Raw genomic sequence first — 24,163 nt, forward strand, 5'->3', positions numbered from 1 at the left:
CTATCTGTGTAATCTCCCTGCTCACACCCCTCCCTATCTGTGTAATCTCCCTGCTCACACCTCACCCTATCTGTGTAATCTCCCTGCTCACACCCCTCCCTATCTGTGTAATCTCCCTGCCCACACCCCTCCCTATCTGTGTAATCTCCCTGCTCACACCCCTCCCTATCTATGTAATCTCCGTGCTCACACCCTCCCTATATGTGTAATCTCCTCCCTGCTCACACCCCTCCCTATCTGTGTAATCTACCTGCTCACACCCCTCCCTATCTATATAATCTCCCTGCTCACACCCTCCCTATCTGTGTAATCTCCCTTCTCACACCCTCCCTATCTGTGTAATCTCTCTGCTCACACCCTCCCTTTCTGTGTAATCTCCCTGCTCACACACCTCCCGATCTGTGTAATCCCTCTGCTCACACGCCTCCCTATCTGTGTAATCCCCCTGCTCACACCCTTCCCGGTCTGTGTAATCTCCCTGCCCACACCGTCCCTATCTGTGTAATCCCCCTGCTCACACCCCTCCCTATCTGTGTAATCCCCCTGCTCACATCCCTCCCTATCTGTGTAAACTCCTCCCTGCTCACACTCTCCCTATCTGTGTAATCTCCCTGCTCACACCCCTCCCTATCTGTGTAATCTCCCTGCTCACACCCCTCCCTATCTGTGTAATCCCACTTCTCACACCCTCACTATCTGTGTAATCTCCCTGCTCACACCCCTCCCTATCTGTGTAATCCCCCTGCTGACACCCTCCCTATCTGTGTAATCTCCCTGCTCACACCCCTCCCTATCTGTGTAATCTCCATGCTCACACCCCTCCCTACCTGTGTAATCTCCCTGCTCACACCGTCCCTATCTGTGTAATCCCCCTGCTCACACCCTCCCTATCTGTGTAATCTCCCTGCTCACGCCCCTCCCTATCTGTGTAATCTCCCTGCTCACATCCTCCCTATCTGTGTAATCTCCCTGCTCACATCCTCCCTATCTGTGTAATCGCCCTGCTCACGCCCCTCACTATCTGTGTAATCTCCCTGCTCACATCCTCCCTATCTGTGTAATCGCCCTGCTCACACCCTCCCTATCTGTGTAATCTCCCTGCTCACACCCCTCCCTATCTGTGTAATCCCCCTCCTCATACCCCTCCCTATCTTTGTAATCCCCCTGCTCACACCCCTCCCTATCTGTGTAATCTCCCTGCTCACACCCCTCCCTATCTGTGTAATCCCCCTGCTCACACCCCTCCCTATCTGTGTAATCTCCCTGCTCACGCCCCTCCCTATCTGTGTAATCTCCCTGCTCACACCCTCCCTATCTGTGTAATCTCCCTGCTCACACCCTCCCAACATGTGTAATCCCCCTGCTCACACCCCTCCCTATCTGTGTAATCTCCCTGCTCACACCCCTCCCTATCTGTGTAATCTCCCTGCTCACACCCTCCCTATCTGTGTAATCCCCCTGCTCACACCCTCCCTAACTGTGTAATCTCCCTGCTCACACCCCTCCCTATCTGTGTAATCCCCCTGCTCACACCCCTCCCTATCTGTGTAATCTCCCTGCTCACACCCCTCCCTATCTGTGGAAACTCCCTGCTCACACCCTCCCTATCTGTGTAATCTCCCTGCTCACACCCTCCCTATCTGTGTAATCTCCCTGCTCACACCCCTCCCTCTCTGTGTAATCTCCCTGCTCACACCCTCCCTATCTGTGTAATCTCCATGCTCACACCCTCCCTATCTGTGTAATCTCCCTGCTCACACCCCTCCCTTTCTGTGTAATCTCCCTGCTCACACCCCTCCCTTTCTGTGTAATCTCCCTGCTCACACCCCTCCCTATCTGTGTAATCCCCCTGCTCACACCCTCCCTATCTGTGTAATCTCCATGCTCACACCCTCCCTATCTGTGTAATCTCCCTGCTCACACCCTCCCTATCTGTGTAATCCCCCTGCTCACACCCTCCCTATCTGTGTAATCTCCCTGCTCACGCCCCTCCCTATCTGTGTAATCTCCCTGCTCACATCCTCCCTAACTGTGTAATCGCCCTGCTCACACCCCTCCCTATCTGTGTAATCCCCCTGCTCATACCCCTCCCTATCTTTGTAATCCCCCTGCTCACACCCCTCCCTATCTGTGTAATCTCCCTGCTCACACCCCTCCCTATCTGTGTAATCCCCCTGTTCACACCCTCCCTTACTGTGTAATCACCCTGCTGACACCCTCCCTATCTGTGTAATCTCCCTGCTCACACCCCTCCCTATCTGTGTAATCTCCCTGCTCACACCCTCACTATCTGTGTAATCCCCCTGCTCACACCCCTCCCTATCTGTGTAATCTCCCTGCTCACACCCTCCCTATCTGTGTAATCCCCCTGCTCACAGCCTCCCTATCTGTGTAATCTCCCTGCTCACACCCCTCCCTATCTGTGTAATCTCCCTGCTCACACCCCTCCCTATCTGTGTAATCCACCTGCTCACTCCCTCCCTATCTGTGTAATCTCCCTGCTCACACCCCTCTCTATGTGTGTAATCTCCCTGCTCACACCCCTCCCTATCTGTGTAATCTCCCTGCTCACAACCTCCCTATCTGTGTAATCTCCCTGCTCACACCCCTCTCTATGTGTGTAATCTCCCTGCTCACACCCCTCCCTATCTGTGTAATCTCCCTGCTCACACCCCTCTCTATGTGTGTAATCTCCCTGCTCACACCCTCCCTATCTGTGTAATCCCCCTGCTCACACCCCTCCCTATCTGTGTAATCTCCCTGCTCACACCCCTCCCTATTTGTGTAATCCCCTGCTCACACCCTCTCTATCTGTGTAATCCCCCTGCTCACACCCTCTCTATCTGTGTAATCTCCCTGCTCACGCCCACCTATCTGTGTAATCCCCCTGCTCACACCCTCCCTATCTGTGTAATCCCCCTGCTGACACCCTCCCTATCTGTGTAATCTCCCTGCTCACACCCCTCCCTATCTGTGTAATCTCCCTGCTCACACCCTCCCTATCTGTGTAATCCCCCTGCTCACAGCCTCCCTATCTGTGTAATCTCCCTGCTCACACCCCTCCCTATCTGTGTAATCTCCCTGCTCACACCCCTCCCTATCTGTGTAATCCCCCTGCTCACACCCTCCCTATCTGTGTAATCACCCTGCTCACACCCCTCCCTATCTGTGTAATCTCCCTGCTCACACCCCTCTCTATCTGTGTAATCTCCCTGCTCACACCCCTCCCTATCTGTGTAATCTCCCTGCTCACAACCTCCCTATCTGTGTAATCTCACTGCTCACACCCTTCCTATCTGTGTAATCTCCTCCCTGCTCACACCCTCCCTATCTGTCTAATCTCCCTGCTCACACCCCTCCCTATCTGTGTAATCCTCCTGCTCACACCCCTCCCTATCTGTGTAACCTCCCTGCTCACAGCCTCCCTATCTGTGTAATCTCCCTGCTCACACCCCTCCCTATCTGTGTAATCTCCCTGCTCACACCCCTCCCTATCTGTGAAATCCCCCTGCTCACGCCCTTCCTATCTGTGTAATCTCCTCCCTGCTCACACCCTCCCTATCTGTCTAATCTCCCTGCTCACACCCCTCCCTATCTGTGTAATCCTCCTGCTCACACCCCTCCCTATCTGTGTAATCTCCCTGCTCACACCCCACCCTATCTGTGTAATCTCCCTGCTCACACCCCTCCCTATCTGTGAAATCCCCCTGCTCTCACCCCTCCCTATCTGTGTAATCTCCCTGCTCACACCCCTCGCTATCTGTGTAATCTCCCTGCTCACACCCCTCCCTATCTGTGTAGTCTCCCTGCTCACACCCTCCCTATCTGTGTAATCCCCCTGCTCACACCCTACCTATCTGTGTAATCTCCCTGCTCACACCCCTCCCTACCTGTGTAATCCCCCTGCTCACACCGTCCCTATCTGTGTAATCCCCCTGCTCACACCCTCCCTATCTGTGTAATCTCCCTGCTCACGCCCCTCCCTATCTGTGTAATCTCCCTGCTCACATCCTCCCTATCTGTGTAATCTCCCTGCTCACATCCTCCCTATCTGTGTAATCGCCCTGCTCACGCCCCTCACTATCTGTGTAATCTCCCTGCTCACATCCTCCCTATCTGTGTAATCGCCCTGCTCACACCCTCCCTATCTGTGTAATCTCCCTGCTCACACCCCTCCCTATCTGTGTAATCCCCCTCCTCATACCCCTCCCTATCTTTGTAATCCCCCTGCTCACACCCCTCCCTATCTGTGTAATCTCCCTGCTCACACCCCTCCCTATCTGTGTAATCCCCCTGCTCACACCCCTCCCTATCTGTGTAATCTCCCTGCTCACGCCCCTCCCTATCTGTGTAATCTCCCTGCTCACACCCTCCCTATCTGTGTAATCTCCCTGCTCACACCCTCCCAACATGTGTAATCCCCCTGCTCACACCCCTCCCTATCTGTGTAATCTCCCTGCTCACACCCCTCCCTATCTGTGTAATCTCCCTGCTCACACCCTCCCTATCTGTGTAATCCCCCTGCTCACACCCTCCCTAACTGTGTAATCTCCCTGCTCACACCCCTCCCTATCTGTGTAATCCCCCTGCTCACACCCCTCCCTATCTGTGTAATCTCCCTGCTCACACCCCTCCCTATCTGTGGAAACTCCCTGCTCACACCCTCCCTATCTGTGTAATCTCCCTGCTCACACCCTCCCTATCTGTGTAATCTCCCTGCTCACACCCCTCCCTCTCTGTGTAATCTCCCTGCTCACACCCTCCCTATCTGTGTAATCTCCATGCTCACACCCTCCCTATCTGTGTAATCTCCCTGCTCACACCCCTCCCTTTCTGTGTAATCTCCCTGCTCACACCCCTCCCTTTCTGTGTAATCTCCCTGCTCACACCCCTCCCTATCTGTGTAATCCCCCTGCTCACACCCTCCCTATCTGTGTAATCTCCATGCTCACACCCTCCCTATCTGTGTAATCTCCCTGCTCACACCCTCCCTATCTGTGTAATCCCCCTGCTCACACCCTCCCTATCTGTGTAATCTCCCTGCTCACGCCCCTCCCTATCTGTGTAATCTCCCTGCTCACATCCTCCCTAACTGTGTAATCGCCCTGCTCACACCCCTCCCTATCTGTGTAATCCCCCTGCTCATACCCCTCCCTATCTTTGTAATCCCCCTGCTCACACCCCTCCCTATCTGTGTAATCTCCCTGCTCACACCCCTCCCTATCTGTGTAATCCCCCTGTTCACACCCTCCCTTACTGTTTAATCACCCTGCTGACACCCTCCCTATCTGTGTAATCTCCCTGCTCACACCCCTCCCTATCTGTGTAATCTCCCTGCTCACACCCTCACTATCTGTGTAATCCCCCTGCTCACACCCCTCCCTATCTGTGTAATCTCCCTGCTCACACCCTCCCTATCTGTGTAATCCCCCTGCTCACAGCCTCCCTATCTGTGTAATCTCCCTGCTCACACCCCTCCCTATCTGTGTAATCTCCCTGCTCACACCCCTCCCTATCTGTGTAATCCACCTGCTCACTCCCTCCCTATCTGTGTAATCTCCCTGCTCACACCCCTCTCTATGTGTGTAATCTCCCTGCTCACACCCCTCCCTATCTGTGTAATCTCCCTGCTCACAACCTCCCTATCTGTGTAATCTCCCTGCTCACACCCCTCTCTATGTGTGTAATCTCCCTGCTCACACCCCTCCCTATCTGTGTAATCTCCCTGCTCACACCCCTCTCTATGTGTGTAATCTCCCTGCTCACACCCTCCCTATCTGTGTAATCCCCCTGCTCACACCCCTCCCTATCTGTGTAATCTCCCTGCTCACACCCCTCCCTATTTGTGTAATCCCCTGCTCACACCATCTCTATCTGTGTAATCCCCCTGCTCACACCCTCTCTATCTGTGTAATCTCCCTGCTCACGCCCACCTATCTGTGTAATCCCCCTGCTCACACCCTCCCTATCTGTGTAATCCCCCTGCTGACACCCTCCCTATCTGTGTAATCTCCCTGCTCACACCCCTCCCTATCTGTGTAATCTCCCTGCTCACACCCTCCCTATCTGTGTAATCCCCCTGCTCACAGCCTCCCTATCTGTGTAATCTCCCTGCTCACACCCCTCCCTATCTGTGTAATCTCCCTGCTCACACCCCTCCCTATCTGTGTAATCCCCCTGCTCACACCCTCCCTATCTGTGTAATCACCCTGCTCACACCCCTCCCTATCTGTGTAATCTCCCTGCTCACACCCCTCTCTATCTGTGTAATCTCCCTGCTCACACCCCTCCCTATCTGTGTAATCTCCCTGCTCACAACCTCCCTATCTGTGTAATCTCACTGCTCACACCCTTCCTATCTGTGTAATCTCCTCCCTGCTCACACCCTCCCTATCTGTCTAATCTCCCTGCTCACACCCCTCCCTATCTGTGTAATCCTCCTGCTCACACCCCTCCCTATCTGTGTAACCTCCCTGCTCACAGCCTCCCTATCTGTGTAATCTCCCTGCTCACACCCCTCCCTATCTGTGTAATCTCCCTGCTCACACCCCTCCCTATCTGTGAAATCCCCCTGCTCACGCCCTTCCTATCTGTGTAATCTCCTCCCTGCTCACACCCTCCCTATCTGTCTAATCTCCCTGCTCACACCCCTCCCTATCTGTGTAATCCTCCTGCTCACACCCCTCCCTATCTGTGTAATCTCCCTGCTCACACCCCACCCTATCTGTGTAATCTCCCTGCTCACACCCCTCCCTATCTGTGAAATCCCCCTGCTCTCACCCCTCCCTATCTGTGTAATCTCCCTGCTCACACCCCTCGCTATCTGTGTAATCTCCCTGCTCACACCCCTCCCTATCTGTGTAGTCTCCCTGCTCACACCCTCCCTATCTGTGTAATCCCCCTGCTCACACCCTACCTATCTGTGTAATCTCCCTGCTCACACCCCTCCCTACCTGTGTAATCCCCCTGCTCACACCCCTCCCTATCTGTGTAATCTCCCTGCTCACACCCCTCCCTATCTGTGTAATCTCCCGGCTCACACCCCTCCCTATCTGTGTAGTCTCCCTGCTCACACCCTCCCTATCTATGTAATCTCCCTGCTCACACCCCTCGCTATCTGTGTAATCCCCCTGCTCACACCCCTCCCTATCTGTGTAATCTCCCTGCTCACACCCTCCCTATCTGTGTAATACTCATGCTCACACCCTCTCTATCTGTGTAATCCCCCTGCTCACACGATTCCTATCTGTGTAATCTCCCTGCTCACACTCCTCCCTATCTGTGTAGTCTCCCTGCTCACACCCCTCCCTATCTGTGTAATCCCCCTGCTCGCAGCCTCCCTATCTGTGTAATCTCCCTGCTCACACCCCTCCCTATCTGTGTAATCCCCCTGCTCACAGCCTCCCTATTTGTGTAATCTCCCTGCTCACACCCCTCGCTATCTGTGTAATCCCCCTGCTCACACCCCTCCCTATCTGTTTAGTCTCCCTGCTCACACCCCTCCCTATCTGTGTAATCCCCCTGCTCACACCCTCCCTATCTGTGTAATCTCCCTGCTCACACCCCTCCCTATCTGTGTAATCCCCCTACTCACCCCCTCCCTATCTGTGTAATCCCCCTGCTCACACCCTCCCTATCTGTGTAATCTCCCTGCTCACACCTTCCCTATCTGTGTAATCTCCCTGCTCACACCCCTCCCTATCTGTGTAATCCCCCTGCTCACACCCCTCCCTATCTGTGTAATCTCCCTGCTGTCACCCCTCCCTATCTGTGTAATCTCCCTGCTCACACCCATCCCTATCTGTGAAATCTCCCTGCTCACACCCTCCCAATCTGTGTAATCTCCCTGCTCACACCCTCCCTATCTGTGTAATCTCCCTGCTCACACCCTCCCTATATGTGTAATCTCCCTTCTCACACCCTCTCTATCTGTGTAATCTCCCTGCTCACACCCCTCCCTATCTGTGTAATCTCTTCCATGCTCACCCCCCTCCCTATCTGTGTAATCTCACTGCTCACACCCTCCCTATCTGTGTAATCTCCTCCCTGCTCACACCCTCCCTATCTGTGTAATCTCCCTGCTCATACCCTCCCTATCTGTGTAATCTCCCTGCTCACACCCTCCCTATCTGTGTAATCTCACTGCTCACACCCTCCCTATCTGTGTAATCTCCCTGCTCACACCCTCCCTATCTGTGTAATCTCGCTGCTCACACCCTCCCTATCTGTGTAATCTCCCTGCTCACACCCCTCCCTATCTGTGTAATCTCCCTGCTCACACCCTCCCTATCTGTGTAATCTCGCTGCTCACACCCCTCCCTATCTGTGTAATCTCCCTGCTCACACCCCTCCCTATCTGTGTAATCTCGCTGCTCACACCCTCCCTATCTGTGTAATCTCCCTGCTCACACCCCTCCCTATCTGTGTAATCCCCCTGCTCACACCCTCCCTATCTGTGTAATCTCCCTGCTCACACCCCTCCCTATCTGTGTAATCTCCCTGCTCACACCCCTCCCTGTCTGTGTAATCTCCCTTCTCACACCCTCCCTATCTGTGTAATCTCCCTACTCACACCCTCCCGATCTGTGTAATCTCCCTGCTCACACCCCTCCCTATCTGTGTAATCCCCCTGCTCACACCCTCCCTAGCTGTGTAATCCCCCTGCTCACACCCCTCCCTATCTGTGTAATCTCCCTACTCACACCCTCCCTATCTGTGTAATCTCCCTGCTCACACCCCTCCCTATCTGTGTAATCCCCCTGCTCACACCCTCCCTATCTGTGTAATCTCCCTGCTCACACCCCTCCCTATCTGTGTAATCTCCCTGCTCACACCCCTCCCTGTCTGTGTAATCTCCCTTCTCACACCCTCCCTATCTGTGTAATCTCCCTACTCACACCCTCCCGATCTGTGTAATCTCCCTGCTCACACCCCTCCCTATCTGTGTAATCCCCCTGCTCACACCCTCCCTAGCTGTGTAATCCCCCTGCTCACACCCCTCCCTATCTGTGTAATCTCCCTACTCACACCCTCCCTATCTGTGTAATCTCCCTGCTCACACCCCTCCCTATCTGTGTAATCCCCGTGCTCACACCCCTCCCTATCTGTGTAATCCCCCTGCTCACACCCCTCCCTATCTGTGTAATCTCCCTGCTCACACCCCTCCCTATCTGTGTAATCTCCCTGCTCACACCCCTCCCTATCTGTGTAATCTCCCTGCTCACACCCCTCCCTATCTGTGTAATCTCCCTGCTCACACCCTCCCTAACTGTGTAATCTCCCTGCTCACACCCTCCCTATCTGTGTAATCTCCACCAGTCTCTGCTCTATTATCAGCTCTCTTGCTTTTTGTTAATCTGAAGTGCGATCCTGAGATTAACATTCGTCAAGGCAAAAAAACAACATCATTCAATGACCGAGAATTTACCATATAATATTGGCCAACTGGAACAATCCAACATTCATGCTACCCTCGCATCAGCTCATCTTATCCTATCACTGTCACCTCCTTTTCTTCTCACCCTCGTGTTTATACAGCTTCCCCTTCATTTTTACTATTCACCTTGGCCACTGCATGTGGGAGCGATTTCCACATTCTCACTACTCTCAGGGTGAAGATGCTTCTCTTGAATTCCCCATTTGTATTTATGACTATCTTGGAATGATGGCCTCCAGTTTAACTCCACTCGAGTGAAAAGCCAATGCGAAACACTGGACAGTTGAACAATCACTTGTGTTTTGATTTTAGAGGGTTTGTGATGAGCGGGAAAGTTTTTGATCTTCACTGGGGCATTATTGGGGTCTGTGGGCCAGGACACCTTGGTGAGGAGGGGGGTTTGGTGGGGGAACAGCCTCAGTACCTTGAGTAAAAGGAAAACCCAGTCCCCCAACTCACAATTCTACATCTCCAGACATTGAGCGTGCCCATTGATTTTCCCCAATTGCTTGGAGGCGCAGGGATTAATCCCTTCTGAATGAAGAGTGGTTAGTCACTTCTGAAGACTTGTGTATCTAATTAGCCACCTCTCCAGCTCCTCAAGAGTCTCTCTCTCTCTCTCGCTCGAGCTAACCACAGTACCACCTACTGGCTCAGTGGTTTCAGACCTCTGAATAAACTTTTACATGATGTGGAGCTGCCGGCGTTGGACTGGGGTGAGCACAGTAAGAAGTCTTACAACACCAGGTTAAAGTCCAACAGGTTTGTTTCGATGTCACTAGCTTTCGGAGCACTGCTCCTTCCTCAGGTGAACTTTAAAATTTTTCCCTACGAATGGAAATATTTAAACTATTTATGTGGATTTAACACAAGACTAAACGCCGGGTCGGACAAATGGAATGCAAGTCAATCGGTGTCATGGCCTGAGCATTGCAGCATTGAAGTTGAATTGAAAACTGGGATGCCAATATATATATATATAAATGAAAGCCTTCCTTCATTTGGATGGTGTTGGATTTTACTCTGGCTGCCATTGGTGGATACTGACCCTGAGCAAAACTTCACTTCCTGGGTGAAATGAAATGAAATGAAAATCGCTTATTGTCACAAATAGGCTTCAAATGAACTTACTGTGAAACGCCCCTAGTCGCCACATTCCGGCGCCTGTTCGGGGAGGCTGGAACAGGGAATTGAACCCGCGCTGCTGGCCTTGGTCTGCTTTACAAGCCAGCTATTTAGCCCACTGTGCTAAACCAGCCCCTATGCTAAACCAGCCCCTTCAACAAGGGCAGCGGTCCCATGGGAACACCGCCGATTGCAAGTTCCTTTTCAAGTCACACACCATCCTGTCTTGGAAATATATCACCACATTGTCACGCGTCAGAATCCTGGCAATCGCAGCACAGTAGGTGAACCATCTTCTCCCCCCCATTGTGATTTCTCAATATACTCCCCTTTTTCTGAGCATCCTTCCATGAAGAAAGGGAGCCTAACTACACGGTGAAAAAATTACCCCAACACTTTTCTTTTTGAGTAGGGCAGTGTTTCCATTTCGAGTAACACATGTTTCCAGGTTGTCTTCTTCCTTCTAGTGTGACAGGTGAAACTATTGTCCCACTTGTGTCAGGCTTAAGATTTGGGTCCTCGTAAACTTGTGAAAATCCCTGGCCCCTTTGGGTTGTCAAGAAAATACAAAAAGCTGCTGGAATTGGATGAAGGAGGATTCAGGTCAGGCATTGATTTGACCCCCTGGGGCCAGATCGCCCCCCCCCCCCCCCCCCCCCCCCCCCCCCCCCCCCAGGACCCCGGAGCCCGCCCACGCCGCCTTGTCCCGCCGTTCAAAAGGTGGTTTAATCCACGCCGGCGGGACAGGCAATTTATCGGCGGGACTTCAGCCCATCCGGGCCGGAGAATCCAGCGGGGGGGGGGGGGGGCCGCCAACCGGCGCGGCCCGATTCCCGCCCCCGCCGAATATCCAGTACCGGAGACTTCGGCAACTGGCGGGGGCGGGATTCACGGCAGCCCCCAGCGATTCTCCAACCGGCGGGGGGTCGGAGAATGACGCCCTATGGCTGGAAGGTGCCGGTCATTCATGCTCCACCCCCGCCCCAGGATTCCCAGCAGTGAGGGGAGCATTCAACAGGAAAGTCCGTTGACGATCGAGTGACCAGAATGACCCGCCGCCGGCCATGGGGAGGGTCACCGTGAAGTACGCCGTTGGGGGTGGGGGGTGGGGGTGGTAATGAGGAATATCCCGCCCATAGTCTGGAGTGGATGACTATTGATGTTGCTCATCCAGGAGGTCTTTGAGAGATGGTGCAGAATGTCAGTACATTCATACAGTCTCTGATCATATTGAGCATAGGTAAGCACAGCTGCCAGTTGGCACACAGCAAGATCCCACACACAGGAATGAGATGAACACATGCAGGCGAAGGGGACATGCTGATAGGGTGAGAAAGAGGTGGGAGGAGGCACATGTGGAGCATAAAAAGATGGGTTAAATGGCCTCTTTCAATGTGAGAGACCCAATATTCGAGTATTGTGTCCATGATGCAGGGTTTAATGTGATATGAGCAAATCCCAGTAATTCTGGTACTGAGGTCATGTCCAGAGCTTTTTGTTTGGCGATGAAGTAGGTCAGCTGAATGTCCCATTGAAAAGAATTCAGAATTCCCTCAATCCCCAAAAGAATGAATGAAATCAGCTGTTAACGTTTTGTTTATCATGAAGGGACTCGCGTTATTCACAAAGGGGGGGGGGTCTGGATTCTCCATTGACCGAAGCCACGATCGGGATTCCTGATTGGGTGGAGAATGGGCGTCAGCGGATGCCATACCCATTGTGATGCTTTGATCCCTCGCTGGCGGTTTCAATGCCCGACCCGCTCTATACCGGTAGGCGGATATAAATCGGTGATTTGCATCCATTTCAATTTAATTAGCAGCCTGGAAGCCCAATTCACCACTATCGCCCCCCCCCCCCCTTCCCTTCCCCCCAACCCCTACAGCAGGGAATCCTCCAGGTGGGCTTTGGTGCAGGTTTTCCCAAGTTTGGCCCTGACCCTGATGTGGCTCAAGGAGGTCAGTGCATAGCTGAGGTGCCCCCCAAATTCCATCAGAAGACCCCTCTCCACCCCACACAATGCAAATCCTGCCTCCCCCCCCTCCCTCGCTGACAAGTAGGGGCATCCTCCTCTGCCAAGGGGAAAATGGGTCACTCCCCACAGAAACCGTTGAGGGTGACCTGACACCTTCCCACCAACCCTCCCAGCCCCCATCAGAGACCCCCCATCAGAGACCCCCATTAGACTCCCCCAATCGGACCCCCATCAGCCACTCCTGCCAGAAAGCTGAAGAGAAGTCCAGGCAGTGGAGTGAAAAATCACTGCATTTTCACTTACCCTTCCCTATCATCTGCTGCCTCAGACAAAAGTGTTTGAAGCAGCAGCTATTACAAGTGTCAAAGGCTTTCCCCAAAGCCAAGTACACTTGAAAAGGCTTTAAATCCCCGGACAGCCTTTGAAATGCAAATCTCCCATTCAATTTCACAAAGCATTACATTACACTAGCCAGTGATTGACAGCGTTATTACTCCAGAGACAAGCGCTTGGTGGATTATTTATCTATATTTCCCTTTACGCTTGAATGCACCTCCATTACTCTGCTAACCACAATGTTTATAAACACTCTTGCTATGATTGACAGTTCCTCACCACATCAAAAGCAGCTAAGTGTTTTCAGTTGTGGAATCTCCTGTATTCATGAAGGCCTGAGTTTTACAATTCTTCTCAATTCGCATCAAGTCCCTATTCCCTTGTCGGTCCTGTGGTTACTGACATATGTGGTCCCTAGTGTCATCCTTTTCTTCAAATCCTCACATTTTCTTGCCTCTCCCTTTATCTCTGTAACCTGCTCTAGTCCCACAACCCAGGGAGAAATCTGCCTTCCTCCAATTCTTCCCTCTTGAATATCATCTGCATTTAATCACTCCACCAATGGCATCTGTGCTTTTAGCTGCCTGGGACTTAAGCTCTGGAATTCCTTCCCTAAACCCCTTTGCTCTGTCTACCCTCCTTCCTCTGATATGCTCATTGAAACCCAACTCTTTGACCAAGCTTTTGACCATCTGGCCTAATATCTCCATCTATGGTTCAGTGTCATCTTTTGTCTGGTCACCCTTCCGTGGAGCAGTTGGATGTGTTTGCGATAGCAAAGGCACTGTATAAATGCAGGTTGCGTTTGTTATTCTTGGATTTATTAGCATTTATCTGATATTTATGATCTGTGGTTTTCTTCTCCCCCAGACCTATTCTGCTGCACCACAGTTGTTGAACCTTCCCGTCTTTCGGGTAAAGGTTGTGTTTGATCAAACGTGTCCCTGTGCAGTGATCACCCTCTTGCTTTTCTTGCTGCAGCTCAAGAACAAGTTCATGAAGAAGCTACCACGCGATGCCGAGGCCTCCAACGTGCTGGTGGGTGAAGTGGACTTTCTGGACACCCCATTTATTGCCTTTGTGCGCCTGCAGCAGGCTGTGATGCTGGGGGCTCTGACTGAGGTCCCTGTACCGACCAGGTGAGTGTCTGCCGCCAATCCGCCACAAAGATGGTTCGATGGGCAGCACGGCAGCACAAGTGGTTAGCACAGTTGCTTCGCAGCTCCAGGGTCCCAGGTTCGATTCCCGGCTTGGGTCACTGTCTGTGCGGAGTCTGCACGTCCTCCCCGTGTCTGCGTGGGTTTCCTCCGGGTGCTCCGGTTTCCTCCCACAGTCCAAAGATGTGCGGGTTAGGTGGATTGGGCATGCTAAATTGCCTTTACTGTCCAAAAAGGTTAGGTGCGGTTACTGGGTTACAGGGATAGGCTGGAGGGGTGAGACTTAAGTGGAGTGTTCTTTCTAAGGGCCGGTGCAGACTCAACGGGGTGAATGACCTCCTTCTGCACTGTAAATTCTATGCCTATGACAAACCTGTTCCCTCACCAGCCATGCCTCAGTGGATAGCTCTCTCACCTATAAGTTTGAGCAGTACGAAGTCTTACAACACCAGGTTAAAGTCCAACAGGTTTGTTTCGATGTCACTAGCTTTCGGAGCGCTGCTCCTTCCTCAGGTGAATGAAGAGGTATGTTCCAGAAACACATATATAGACAAATTCAAAGATGCCAAATAATGCTAGGAATGCGACCATTAGCAGGTGATTAAATCATGCAGACGCTGCGACAACGAATGAACGGACATCGCGCAACAATCACCATGCAGGAATGTTCCCTTCCAGTCGGGGAACACTTCAGCAGTCAAGGGCATTCAGCCTCTGATCTCCGGGTAAGCGTTCTCCAAGGCGGCCTTCAGGACGCGCGACAACGCAGAATCGCCGAGCAGAAACTTATAGCCAAGTTCCGCACACATGAGTGCGGCCTCAACCGGGACCTGGGATTCATGTCGCATTACATTCATCCCCCACCATCTGGCCTGTGAAATCCTACCAACTGTCCTGGCTTGACACAATTCACACCTCTTTAACCTGGGGTTACCCCATCTCTGGATCTGTAAAGATTTAATCACCTGCTAATGGTCGCATTCCTAACTTTGTTTGGCATCTTTGAATTTGTCTATATATGTGTTTCTGGAACATACCTCTTCATTCACCTGAGGAAGGAGCAGCGCTCCGAAAGCGATTGACATCGAAACAAACCTGTTGGACTTTAACCTGGTGTTGTAAGACTTCGTACTGTGCTCACCCCAGTCCAACGCCGGCATCTCCACATTCTAAGTTTGAAGATTGTAGGTTTAAGCCACACGCCAAAGACATGAGGACAAATGCCAGGCTGACACTCCCAGAGCAGTACTGAGGGAGTGCTACGTTGTTGGGAGGTGCCGTCTTTCAGATGAGGTGTTGGATCAAGGCCCCACCTGCTCTCTCAGGTGGATGGCGAAGGTGCTATGGCATTATTTAACGGAAGAAGAGATAGTTTCTCCCCACTGTCCCAGCCAACATTTATTCCTCTACCAAGATCTCTAAAGGTCGATGATCACATTGCTGTTTGCGGGATCCTGCTGTGTGAAATTTGGCTGCCACATTTCGGAACATTGAAACATAGGACTCAGGAGGGGGAAGAAGGCCATTCAGCCCGTCTGACCTGCTGCACCTAAGATCAGGTAGTGTCTCAACTCCACCTTACCATCTCCCCCGCATAACCCTTGACCCACTCGTGTGTCAAAAATCTCTCCAACTCACATAAACATTCAATGAGCCAGCTTCCTTTGCTTTCTGGGTTGGAGAATTCCGCAGACTAACGACCATTTTAGTAAAATAATTTCTCCTCATCTCTGTCTTAAATTGTAGACCTTTTATTCTCTCCCACAAGTGGAAACAACCTCCCAGTATCCAGTTTATCAAATCCCCCCAGGATCAATAAGATCACATCTCATTTTTCTAAACTCCAGTGGAGCTGGAGCTCAACCCTACTCAAACATTCTTCATAAGATCGGCTCCCAATCAAGATTGGGCAGCACGGTAGCCTTGTGGATAGCACAATTGCTTCACAGCTCCAGGGTCCCAGGTTCGATTCCGGCTTGGGTCACTGTCTGTGCGGAGTCTGCACATCCTCCCCGTGTGTGCGTGGGTTTCCTCCGGGTGCTCCGGTTTCCTCCCACAGTCCAAAGATGTGCAGGTTAGGTGGATTGGCCATGATAAATTGCCCTTAGTGTCCAAAATTGCCCTTAGTGTTGGGTGGGGTTACTGGGTTATGGGGGTAGGGTGGAGGTGTTGACTTTGGGTAGGGTGCTCTTTCCAAGAGCCGGTGCAGACTTGATGGGCCGAATGGCCTCCTTCTGCACTGTAAATTCTATGATAATCTATGATCCCAGAGATCACGCTACATTATTGTAGTGTCCACACTGTGGAAATTACTTTATAGGCTGCAAAATGTCTTGGGAACGCCTGAATTCTTGATGATAGCTGCTGAATGGATCAAAGTTCTTTCCTTTGTTGTGGAATGTGTTACCCAAAGGCCCTACTCGAAATGTATGACCCAAAACACAGCTGATTACCTGCTTTCTATTCTTGTGGTGCCAGCTGTAAAGGGGGGGGGGGGGGCCCTACTCGAAATGTATGACCCAAAACACAGCTGATTACCTGCTTTCTATTCTTGTGGTGCCAGCTGTAAAGGGGGGGGGGGTGGTTGGCCCAGTTGTCTCTGGATTGGATTGGATTGGATTGGATTTGTTTATTGTCACGTGTACCGAGGTACAGTGAAAAGTATTTTTCTGCGAGCAGCTCAACAGATCATTAAGTACATGAAAAGAAAAGGGAGTAAAAGAAAATACATAATAGGGCAGCACAACATATACAATGGGCTGGTGATCCAGTAACCCAGGGTAATGCTTTGGGGACAATAGCAAATTACTGCGGATGCTGGAATCTGAAACAAAGACATAAAATGCTGGACAATCCCAGCAAGTCTGACAGCGTCTGTGGAGAGAGAAGGGAGCGAACGTTTCCAGTCTGGATGACTCTTTGTCAGAGCTTGGAGAGAACTGGAAATGGGGGTCAGAGAGGGTCACAATCAACTTTTATTTATATAGTGCCTTTAACATAGTAAAACATCCAGGGCGGCATGTGGCGCAGTGGTTAGCACTGGGACTGTGGCGCTGAGGACCAGGGTTCGAATCCTGGCCCCAGGTCACTGTCCGTGCGGAGTTTGCACATTCTCCCTGTGACTGTGTGGGTCTCACCCCCACAACCCAAAGATGTGCAGGCTAGGTGGATTGGCCACGCTAAATTGCCCCTAAATTGGAAAAAAAAATAATTGGGTACTCTAAATTTATAAAAAATTTAAAAAAACATGACGGAAGCAATTTTTAAACAAGATCTAACACTGATCCACAAAAAGGGATATTAGCCCAGGTGAGCAGGGGTAAAGAGGTGGATTTTAAGGAGCATTTAAAAGGTGGAGAGAGGTAAAGAGATGGAGAGTCTCAGGAAGGTAATCCCAGGTCTTAGGGCCCAGGCAGGTGACGCCAGCACCGCCAATGGTGGAGTGATTAAAATTGGGGCTTTGCATTGTGGGGGGAGATTGTGATCTCAGAAGGATGTAAGGCTGGAGGAGATTACAGAGAAAGGGGGAGGAAGGAGCCATGGAGGGATTCGAATAGAAAGACAAGAATTTTAAAATGTAGGTGTTGCGGGGTTGGGACAATATTCTCAGCGAGTGCAGTGGGTGTTGGATGCAAAGATCTTTGTCTTTAGAACCATCTTGATTTGCTTTAGTTTGAGCCTAATACCATTGTCTTTTGTTTAGGTTTCTATTTGTTCTGCTTGGGCCCAAAGGAAAAGCAAAATCATACCATGAAATTGGGAGAGCGATTGCCACTCTCATGTCTGATGAGGTGAGAACTCAGATTGTGTTGTCTACATCTGATGCCTACTTGTAGCACCGGATGCATGTGCCTCAAAGGGAGTGCAACGAGGTTCACAAGATTGATTCCTGGAGCAGTTCTGAAAAGAGAGAAATGTCGCTGAAGTTTTTCATCTTGTACTCATCAGGGCAAAGGCAAAAATGTCAAATTTCAAACAATCACAACAATTTATACTGCGGGAGAAAAGGGTGCCGATGGGTTGGCAAATAAATCCTGATTGGCTGGGGCATTGCCATGGAGAAAGCAACGTGGAAGTATAGGCTCCTTAAACTCCCGCGTAATTCAAAAGTTCACAAGACTTCAACTTATTACTCTTGTTTAGAGAGAATGAGTCCTTGTGTATGAATGTGTGTCATTTTGAACCAGCATAAATGAGCCACATTATGATCTTGGCTAATTATCTTAATTTGGTCATTAGTGTAGCTCTTAGCACACTCAGGATTGTTCAGCCACTGCTGCCCAATCGCAGAATCACATCTAACAGTGCACATTTTGTTTTGGGCTTTTCAAGCGTGGGCTGGTCCAGTACAGACTGTATTCTGCTTATTATGAACAACTGGAAGAGCACACGTTTGCTTTGATTAGCCCACCACTGGAACATATTGCCGTTCATTATAGGTAGGGTACAGATTGGATTCAGCAGAATCTCTAATAGAGCACTCCCTCGCAGAACTACACTCGCCTGAAATAGGTGTTTCCTAAATTACCGCACTGGAGTCAAAGTCCACCTATTTCCACATTAATTTGGGGAGCCCTTTGATTGGGGAACTCTGATCCTCCCACCCATGGACTGTTGTGGTGATGTTGAACAAGAACTGCAGTCCTCACCTGAAGATTAAGCGGTGCTTCATTGACCACATGTGCCAGTGTGGCTCAACGGGGGTGCTCTTGCCTTGGAGACAGAAGGTTGCAGGTTTAAGGCAGGGAAATGATTTAACAGTTGTAAGCAGATTTGAAAACCCAATAGAAATGGCCGGTGAGAATTAGTAAATGATGAAACCAGAAATTGGTCAAGCACTTGCCCCTACATTTCAACAATAGCAGCAAATAGTTGCATTTATATAGCACCTATAATGTAATAAAATGACCGAAGGTGCTTTATAACACCAGGCATGACACAGAGCCACCTAAGGCGATGTTTGTTCAGATGGTCAAAGTGGTATTGTTTAAGGGTGTCTTAAAGAAGGAAAATAGAGCGACAGAGAGGTGTAGGGCGAAAACTCCAGAGCTTAGGGTGCAGGGAACTGAAGACATGGCCACCAATGGTAGCACGATTGAAATCAGGAATATTCAAGGAGTCAGAGGAGCAAAATTCTTTCAGAGCATCGTGAGTCTGGAGGAGATTATAGTGATAGGGAGAGGCAAGACCATGGAGGAATTTGAAAACAAGGATGAGAATTTTAACGTCAAGACCAGGAGCTTGACTCGAGTTGCTTGACCGGGAACCAGTGTACATCAGCAAGCACAGGGGTGATAGGTGAATGGGTCTTGGTACCAGCTAAGACATGGCAGCTGAGGTTTGGAGGACCCCAAGTTCAGGGAGGGCAGAATACGGGAGCCCAGCCAGGTGGAGAATGTTGCAATAGTCGTGGTAACAAATGCATGAATGATGGTTTCAGCAGCAAATGATCTTAGGGGATCTTAACGATCTTAGGAGATCTTAGCGATAGCACGGATATGAGTTTGGAAGATCACGTCAGGTGTGAACACAGTGGCTTAAGCTCAGACTGTTGACTTCAAAGAGTCGTGTTTATGAAGTATTGCTGAGTGCGCTAAGAAACAATTTAAGTTTATCAGTCAGACTCACAATGTGGCTTGCTTACGCTTGCTTGAAGCTACATCTATTCATGTTCAGAGACATGTCCTCTGTAAGCAAAAGGTACATGTCCCGGCATTGCAACTTTTTTGAATTAACCAAAAGCACGGAGGACAATAGCTCCCTGGTGCATTCCCCATGACAATGCCTCAACCAATCAGAGTCAACTTGATATATCCTGTGTTGATATATCCTGAGAATGTGAGAGGTATTGGGCGGGATTCTCTGACCCCCCGCTGGGTCGGAGAATCCCCGGGGGGGGGCGGCACGAATCCCGCCCGCCGCCGACTGACGTATTCTCCGGCGTTGTTTTACGGGCGAGGGCGGGATTCCCGCCACGCCGGTCAGGGACCATTGGCAGCGGCCCACCCGGCGATTCTCCGGGCCCCGATGGGCCAAGCGGCCATCCATTTTTGGCCAGTCCCGCCGGCGTCGGTTACGTATGGTCCCACACGGCGTAACCTGGCGGGTAAGCCAGCGGGGGCGTTACTCGGAGGGGGGGGGGGTGCGGGGGATCCGACCCCGGGGGGGCCCCCCTACGGTGGCCTGGCCCACGATCGGGGCCCACCGACCTAAGGTCGGGCCTGTTCCGTGGGGGCATTTCTTCCTTCCGCGCTGGGCCCCTGTGGGGTTCCGCCATGGCTGGCACGAAGAAGAGAATTTGGCGAAATACGACGTCAGGTCTGGCCATGTGCGGAGTCACGCGGCGGTTCCGCGCATGCGTGAGATCACGACGGCCGTTCTGCGCATGCGTAAGCTTGCGCCGTCCCTTCGGCGCCGGCTGGAGCAGCGGGGACGACTCCAGTGTCCACCTAGTACCCGAGACAGGTGAGAACTCCTCACCATGGGGCCCATTGACGCCGGAGTCGTTGGCACCGGTTTTCCCGCCGGCCTGGGGACTTGGTCCCCGGAAGGGAAAATCCCGGCCCTTATGTAAATGGTAATCCTCTCTTTATTAAAAGATCTGCTGCCTTCGGGAATGTTGCAGCCGTGATGAACTCTTTCATTATCATGGTCCTTAGAAACGTTACCTACCCCGGCAGGTTAGACAGAATAAAGATTAGGGTCGTGCTCTTAGCATTGTTTATCTAATTCTATTTCAGAGTTTCAAACAATACAACACAGCGGGAATTATCTGACATGATCATCATCGGAACAATGAGCGATTTTGTTAATTGTGCTGCCATTCTGTACCGGGAAGGATATTCTGTGCATTAGCGTTGCGCCGAGTTGCTGCGTCAAAATACACCTTGTAGTCTGGAACTACGGTGCAACTTCCAATTTTCCTTCCATCACATTGGCTGGCCAGGACTCTCCCACACTTAGCGCCCATTGTGACATCAGGCCTCCCCCTTGGCAGATCATTCATTTCAATCCTGTCATTCTCTTTTAAAGGAAAATTAGAGTCATTTTATTCACCCCCTTACCCTCCACAATAAACTGGAGACGGTTTTCAAAATAGTTCTTTTTTTTTTTTCATTGCTTGAGAGCCAGACGACATCTTTTTTCTTTTCTGCTGCTGCTGGCGTACGGTTTGTTGATGCCGCAGTGATTGCCGTGACCAGTAATATATTCAAAAAGACAAGTTTCTTTTCAAAATGAGCCCTTAATAATTACCCGGGTCCCACTGAACCCCAAGGGGAGACGCATCCCACAGTGAACATTGATCAAAGTGCCTGATGGGCGGTAAAGTGTTTCTCTGCTGTCAAGTAATGATGCAAACCCATTCAGTAGAAATATTGTCAGAAATGTGCAGCAATTTAATCAAATTAAAGAATCAACGTTGATATAACGCCTAACAACTGGGTTGCCAACTCCAATTGAATGTTTCACCACAAGATTTACTGCTTCCATTCAATGAGCCTTTTGAAAAAACAATTCCAATATCTTTATAACTAATAAATAAAAGTGCCCAAACAACATTTATTAATGGCACAATGATTTAGAATTTCTCCCAGTATTTTGACCTTGGCAGTGTCCAGCAGATTGATCTATAATGGGCAACACGGTAGCACAGTGGTTTGCACTGTTGCTTCACAGCGCCAGGGTACCAAGTTCGATTCCCGGCTTGGGTCACTGCCTGTGCGGAGTCTGCACGTTCTCCCCGTGTCTGCGTGGGTTTCCTCCGGGGGCTCCAGTTTCCTCCCACAAGCCCCGAAAGACGTGCTGTTAGGTGAATTGGACATTCTGAATTCTCCCTCTGTGTACCCGAACAGGCGCCGGAATGTGGCGACTCGGGGATTTTCACAGTAACTTCATTGCAGTGTTAATGTAAACCTACTTGTGACAATGATAAAGATTGTTATTATTATAAGTCTTGGAGACTCAAGGACAGTCCTGGAGGGGTTGGCAAAGCCACCCTCACATGAGCTCAGGCTCTTCCAAAGCATTTTCAGGCCTTGGGAGCATATTTAAAGTATTGTCACCTTTCGCGCTTAGAATTATCTCCACTCAGTGCAATCCAAGGAAAGTGTATTTTGTGTTTGCGCAATACTGGCCATCAAATGTAAAACAGGCTCAACATTGGCCTTCAGATGGATCACGAGGCTTTTGCAAAGCCCCCAGCATTTGACAATTGTTTGGCTCCATAACTAGGCATAGACTGAGATTTTCTGTGGGCTTGTCATTTGGAAAGGACGCTGGATGGGCACTTGAGGGAAACACACTGGGAAATACGAGGATAAAGTGGCAGAATGGGACTGGGATGCGCCACTAGAAAGCTGGCATGGACTTGATGGGCTGAATGGCCTCTTTTTGTACCGAGATTCTTGATGAAGACAGTTCCCCTTTTAATTAACAATGAGTGCTACCAGTAAGTGACATCGCTCTTTGGTCTTGTTTCCTTGCCAGGTAATAAAGCCACCACAAATGTACAAGGTAGATATGGGCTGTAAGGTGGGGCCCTATCACTCCTTCCCCCACTACCCCCCCCCCCCCCCCAAACACTCAGTTTTGGGTGCAATCCGAAACTCACTGTGATATTGAGTAGTCCTGGGGATGATGGGTCGTGAGTACTTTTCTCTTGTAAATTCAGCACACTGTCACTTGTTCACTGAAACCAGCTCCGCCTGTCACAGCCTTGTCCCATTCTGCACACTTGCCTTTGTCTCCATTGTCTGAGAGCTTTGCCTCCTATCATTGGCCCTCAGCAATCCACCCAGACTCTGTTCAAGGCTGTGGTGGAAATTCACGTTTTTGATACGGCTGGTTATCCGTTCGGGAGCTATGCCTGCAGAACGATTGATAATCTAAATGCGGGAATGTGGGAAAGTAGGTCAGCAAGGATGCTCCCGCAGCCGGGGTGGAGGGTGGAAAAGGGGCTGGAGAGGGATGGTGAGAGACTGCGAGTGCAGCAGTATAACTGGGACATTGTTCTTCCGTTACAAGTTCAGCTACTAGTAGCTTTTGTTCTCCTCTGTTGGTTCAGTGCCGACATACAACGTGATCCGGAGCCATGTCTTTGAGTTGTGTGTAGATGTCCTTAATCAAGGTCTTTAATATTGACCGAACAGAGGAGTTTAAGATTATGAAAGAGGGCAGCATGTCGGCGCAGTGGGTTAGCCCTGCTGCCACATGGCGCCGAGGTCCCAGGTTCGATCCCGGCTCTGGGTCACTGTCCGTGTGGAGTTTGCACGTTCTCCCCGTGTTTGCGTGGGTTTCACCCCCACAACTCAAAGATGTGCAGGGTCGGTGGATTGGCCACGCTAAAGTGCCCCTTAATTGGGAAAATTGAATTGGGTACTCTAAATTTATTTATTTTTAAATTCTCAAAGGGTTAGAGAGGGTAGATGTGGAGAATCCACTTGAGGGGAGACTAGAATCAGAAGACAAAAATAAAAATGAAGTTACTAATAAACCCAATGGGGAATTCAGGAGAAACGTCCTTACCCAGAGAGTGGTGAGAATGTGGGACTCGCTCCCACAAGGAGTGGCTGAGGTGAATGGTATAGAGACATTTAAGGGGAAACTGGATAAACACACGAGGGGGAAATGAATAGAAGGGTATGCTGATTTTGTACATATGCAGTACCAGATTGAATGGCTGTATTTATTGTCCAGCTGGAGCATTTTGAGGATTACCCTGTGGATCCCATCACAGATGTGTGCCCCAAGCTGATCTTCCCCTACGTACATCAACCAGCCAATCATTTGCACCCAAACATGAAGAAGAGATGTCTGCACACACACCACAAAAGGAGACTTTCCTCCTCTCTCGTCTCTATGAAATTGATTAGTCCGACATCCTGCTCTTTCCCCATAGCCCTGCACATTTATCCGCCTTCAAGTAATTCACTCCATTCCCATTTTGAAAGTTGCGATTGAATTTGCTTCCGCCCTCCTTCCAGACAGCACTTTCCAGGTTAAAACAAATCGCCAAGCAAAAATAAATTCTCTTTGCCTCCCGTCTGGTTCTTTTGCCAAATAAGATGTAAATTAAATCTTAAACCTTGTTCCTCTGATTACTGACCCTCCTGCTAGGATTTCTCCATACTCATT

General features: G+C 50.5%; 1 protein-coding gene across 6 annotated transcripts in view; it reads left to right on the plus strand.

Moving 5' to 3' along the window:
• LOC140408279 (electrogenic sodium bicarbonate cotransporter 1-like) overlaps positions 1 to 24,163 on the plus strand; it is a 356,190-nt gene that overhangs the window by 190,639 nt on the left and 141,388 nt on the right. For all 6 annotated transcript variants that reach the window (XM_072495256.1, XM_072495257.1, XM_072495258.1 and 3 more), the window contains 2 exons: positions 13,854 to 14,011; positions 17,733 to 17,820. In XM_072495256.1, coding sequence (XP_072351357.1) covers positions 13,854 to 14,011; positions 17,733 to 17,820 — 246 coding nt within the window. The remainder of the gene's footprint in view (positions 1 to 13,853; positions 14,012 to 17,732; positions 17,821 to 24,163) is intronic.

Source organism: Scyliorhinus torazame, chromosome 3 (assembly GCF_047496885.1).
Source record: "Scyliorhinus torazame isolate Kashiwa2021f chromosome 3, sScyTor2.1, whole genome shotgun sequence".
NCBI lineage: Eukaryota > Metazoa > Chordata > Chondrichthyes > Carcharhiniformes > Scyliorhinidae > Scyliorhinus > Scyliorhinus torazame.